Below are 5,000 nucleotides of genomic sequence, written 5' to 3'. Positions count from 1 at the left end.
AGTGACTGTGACCCTCAAGGACCCAACACCAACGCCGAAGGCTGACCAGCGGAGGCCAGTCGAGATGGCGGAGATCCAGCTGAAGATCAACCTGTCCTACGGGGACGACTTCATGAGCGCCGCCGTGACGCGGGACACGCTGCTGTGGCAGTTCATCTGCTGGGGCATCTTCCTGCCCGTGGTGGCGCTGGTGGGGCTGGTGGGCAACGCCCTGACCATCGTGGTGCTGTGGCGCAAGGAGATGCAGTCCACCACCATCCTGTACCTGAGGGCGCTGGTCATCACCGACACGGGCATCCTGCTGTCCGCGGCCATCGTCCTCACGCCCTTCGCCTGTGCCAACTACCTGCACAACGAGGCGCTGAGGTACTTCAGCGAGAACATCTACCCCGTCATCTACACGCCCATCAACTACATCGTCATGACGCTGCAGGCCTGCAACGTCTGGATCACCGTGTCCGTGTCGGTGGAGCGCTACATCGCCATCTGCCACCCGTTCCGCGCCACCCGTCTGTGCACCCGGCGGAAGACGTTGATCGTGATCGCCTCCATCACGCTGGTGTCGGTGCTGTACAACATCCCCCGCATGTTTGCCACTTACGCCCGGGAGTGTCAGGAGGGCGAGCAGTCCGGGGGCAGCTGCTACTACCTGGCCGACACGGACCTGGGCCGGGCCTACTGGTACAAGACGGTCTACTTCTCCATCCTCTACACCATCCTCATCTTCGTCATCCCCCTGGCCGCGCTCTTCATCCTCAACGTCTTCCTCATCCAAGAGCTGATGCGCATGCAGAGGCGGCGGTCCGGCACCAACATCCACGACGAGAACGAGGCCAACCTGAGCCTGATCCTGGTGCTGATCGTGGTGGTCTTCATCCTGTGCCAGTCACCCGGGCTCGTGTCGCAGTTCGACATCTTCCACTTCGCCACCTTCCTCAAGTGGATCGCCGTCAGCAACGTGCTCTTCGTTATCAACTCGGCCGTCAACTTCCTCATCTACACGGCCTTCGGCAGCAAGTTCCGCAAGGTGCTGCTGCGGGTCTTCCGCCGCCTCTACAACCACTCCCGCTCGCTCAGCCTGCGGGGGTCGGTGGCCACCACCAACGGCTACGAGCTGACGGCCATCCAGGATACGCAGCACACCGTCACGGACAGCCTGGAGCATGGCACGACCCGCGGCCACATGCCTGTCCACTACCACCCGCCAGTCACCAGCCAGCAGGTGCCGCTGACACAGGCCGGCCCCGCGGCCAACAGTGTGCATCACGACCGGCACCCCCCGCCCCCCTGTGTACTTTCCTCCTGACGCCCACAGGGCGGACCACCCCCGCCACCCGCCCAATGCCCAAGACACGTCGGACAGTGCCAAACCCGAGCGGGCGGCACTGGCCAGCAAGGTCAGCAGTGACAGTCCCAAGAACGAGCGGACTCCCCTGACCAAAGCCCTGCCGTCTAACGGCACAGCGGACGGTTCCGTGAGCTGTTCAAAGAGCGAGCGATACCCGCTGACCAACTGCGCTTCAGCCAACGGCCCCAAGCCGGCTGATGTGTAGCCTGTCAGTTGTGTGTGTGGAGGGGTGGGGGGGAGGTGAGTGGTGTGGAGGGAGGGAGGGACAAGTGAAACCCTGACCACAACACATCTGGCTTCAATACAAGGTATATTTAAACGACATAACAAACATTCAGTCTTTATTTTCATGAGTATTGTTTTCACCTCAGTTTTCACTTCCGACTTTGATGCGGGTCCTCTTGGAGTGTTCTAGTCTATGGGAGAAGCCGCTGTCTGCAATATTTCAAAGACATTGTGCTCGTTTCATGACTCACCACCATACACATTCGTCCTGACGTGGATTACAATGTTGCATGAGTTTGTTTTTAGAGGACCACAGTAAACCAACCTGTCTGCCGCATTAGCTGAAAGGACGTGACTTTTGAGAGAGGTGCCTGATACAGAACGACGACAACACGGAACAGCCCACACTGACTGGAGCTGTGGTTCCATTGGTGAAACAAGCAGGATGCCACTGTGTGGGTACTGTGATACTGTTGTTTTTTTAACAGATGGCATTTGTGCTACAAGCGTGTGGTATGTCGAGTCTCAACTGTGCACTCACGAGTTCAGCGTTACTGGAGACATGTACCTGTAAAATGTCTTTAAACATTCTACTATTGTTGTTCTTCTTGTATTTTGTATCCTACACGTGAAAAGTGTGTTTAGACATGTGTTATTATTGTTGCTGTTGTTGTTGTTGTTTGTCAACCGCAAACGGGATACAAGCTGTGGCTGGGAGCAACATGATTTATATCAAAGGTTTTGGGATGCTTGTAATTCAGTTCTCCGTCTTGCTGTCAATGTATAGAATGGGGCTTTTCTTATTGTTGAAGAAGAACCGATTCGAAGGAAAATTAATACATATTTCAGAGGATAAAAATCGGATAATCAGAAAAAAAATCTAGTCCGTTGGATGTGTGCCTGTTGTCTGTATATGGTCCTGGTCTCAAACAAGCGTTGACAGGCATCATTAGCAATGTGCACACACGGTACTGCATCTTTGTTAACCTAGTAATCTCAGCCCTATAATCAGGGAGGTGACAGCCATTCTCTGATGAACGTACTTTGTCAGCAGCGGACATGGATATTAATCTGTTGTCCGTGTAAAATGCCGCAGTTGAAGTAACAAAGCTCATAATGAGACGGCTATGTGCGTCAGGCTAGCTCATAGCGTGAACCAGACATTGGGACCGATGTATATAAGTAGGGACCGATGTGTGTGTATATATATATATATATATATATATATATATATATATATATATATATATATGTGTGTGTGTGTGTGTGTGTGTGTGTGTGTGTGTGTGTGTGTGTGTGTGTACAGAGATCCAGGACCTCAGCTAACCTAAGCTGATATTCAGAATGAGAGAAAGAGAAAGAGAGAGAGTGTGTGTGTGTGTTTGTGTGTGTGTGTGTGTGTGTGTGTGTGTGTGTGTGTGTTTCTTTTTGTTTTCTGTTTTTGTTTTGGTTTGGGTTTTTTGTTTTCTCTTGCAGTGTGTTCTTCAAGGCACAAGAAGGAACTGTCTCAAACGGAGTTGTCTGGTCCATGATAACCACAATTGTGGACTGTGGGGAGATGTTCGATCTTTATTCCGATATCTTTCCCTGGGCATGCCATTATGTCCTGTTTGCATTGAAGCGAATGAAGTGGAATTTTCTGTTTGTTTGTTTCAATGTCTTGCTGCACTGAGACAGATTAAGATGCATGATGTTTTGTCTGCCCGTCCGCTAGTTAAAGGTTTGTTTTGTTGTGTTTGTTTTTACTTTGTTTGTAAATTTTAAGGGAACAACATGTTTATACGGCGCTGCTGCTGTTGTTTGAAGTCTGGCGCTAGTCTCTGTGTGTGTGTGTGTGTGTGTGTGTGTGTGTGTGTGTGTGTGTGTGTGTGTGGTTGACTTCATTGGCTTTTTCTTATTGTTGAAGTTTTAGTGACTGATGTTTTCCCCCAAACAGATAAAGGGGCACCATGATAACTGGGCTTTTTCTCCGGTAAAAAGAAATGTGTATGAGTGAGAGAGAGAGAGAGAGAGTGTGTGTGTGTGTGTGTGTGTGTGTGTGTGTGTGTGTGTGTGTGTGTGTGTGTGTGTGTGTTTGCTGGTGATGACGGGATTAAGGTTGTGTGTGCGAGTGTTTGTTGTAAGGTACAATGTGTGGGCTACATAAAAGAAAGAAAGAGACAGGGTAAATGTGAGTAACTGAAGTATATGACAACTTTGTTTTGTTAATAAACAGTCTCAACAAAACACGTCGGTATAATAACCACATCATCCAAGGCCACTGTGGGTTGGTGTTGTGTTAGTTTATGGAGAAAGAACAAAAAAATAAAACTATACTGTTGATCTTCATGTGTACAGGTCTTTCATACATGATCATTGCATTGATCTGTTCATGACGATTCCTTCATCGGCATGTAAATGTTGTTACCGGGATTTCAAATAATGGCTTAATTGAATAGTTAATTAATTGAACTAATCAGTCACCGATATACGTTATAGATTTTGTGATGATGATTCATGAATGATCATATGTGTGGCAAAGTAACTGTAATCTGAGCGTGGACAGGTATTTGGTGTTACAAAGTGATAAGAGTTTTTGTTGTTGTTGTTGTTTTTTTACTTCATAACACGAGCGCAAGCCTCTCATGTTACACATGTATTTCATGTGTTTCTTATCAGTCTTTGCGTGCTTGCTTACAGGGCTTTTTTTTTTTTTCTTTCTTTTTCTTTTTTTTTAAATAATAAAGCTTTGACTTCATTGTTTTGATAAATTTTCCTTTGGTGTTTACTGCTGCAACTTTTCGGGACGCTCTTTATCGTGTAAAATGAAACATTATTCAGCTGAAGTATCCGCGATGCTTGTGTGAATCTTCTCTTTCTTTTTTTCTTTCTTTTTTTTTGGGGGGGGGGGGGGGTTGTGTGGTGGGGTTGGGTCGGGGGCTTTACAGATTCATCTCATTTTTATTTTGAGTAGGGCTATGTGTGAGACTTGGGCTCCTCTCCATGTTTTTTTGGGGTTTTTTTCCTGGTTTATTTGTTTCCGTTTATCTTATTTGTTTGTTTGTTCTTGTCTTTAAAAAAAAGATTTTTTTTTAAGACATGCCAGTTTTTTTAATTAAGAAAGTGTCTTGCGTTCATGACTTTATATCACTACTCACAACTAGTTACATTTTCAAGTTATTTTGCGCATACGATATAAACTTTTGTTTGTCTGGCTGGTTTCACTTGGCGAGTGGGTGGGTGGGTGGGTAGTGGGTGGGGAGAGAGAGAGAGAGAGAGAGAGAGAGAGAGAGAGAGAGAGAGAGATGCCTTTATATAAGTAAGAGAAAAATCAAACCAGCTATATCGACAACAACAACAACAACAACAACAAAAAATTAAGTATATGAGCTGGAAGGAGCTATATATTTTGTCCGTGGTTTTTTTGTTGGTTTGCTTGTTTGTTTGT

The 5,000-nt window shown here is 47.2% G+C and overlaps 1 protein-coding gene across 2 annotated transcripts in view; it reads left to right on the top strand.

The window, feature by feature from the left end:
* The window catches only part of LOC143292024 (FMRFamide receptor-like), a 314,330-nt gene extending 312,893 nt beyond the window's left edge, over positions 1 to 1,437 (top strand). For both annotated transcript variants that reach the window (XM_076602189.1, XM_076602190.1), the window contains one exon: positions 1 to 1,437. This exon is cut by the window's left edge. In XM_076602189.1, the coding sequence (XP_076458304.1) occupies positions 65 to 1,306 (1,242 nt within the window). In that variant the 5' untranslated portion in view covers positions 1 to 64 and the 3' untranslated portion in view covers positions 1,307 to 1,437.
* The last annotated feature ends 3,563 nt before the right edge of the window (positions 1,438 to 5,000 follow it).

The sequence above is a fragment of the Babylonia areolata genome, chromosome 18 (genome assembly GCF_041734735.1).
Source record: "Babylonia areolata isolate BAREFJ2019XMU chromosome 18, ASM4173473v1, whole genome shotgun sequence".
Classification (NCBI taxonomy): Eukaryota; Metazoa; Mollusca; class Gastropoda; order Neogastropoda; family Buccinidae; genus Babylonia; species Babylonia areolata.
Note: the sequence above shows the minus strand (reverse complement) of the source record. Positions and strands in the feature narration are given on the sequence as shown.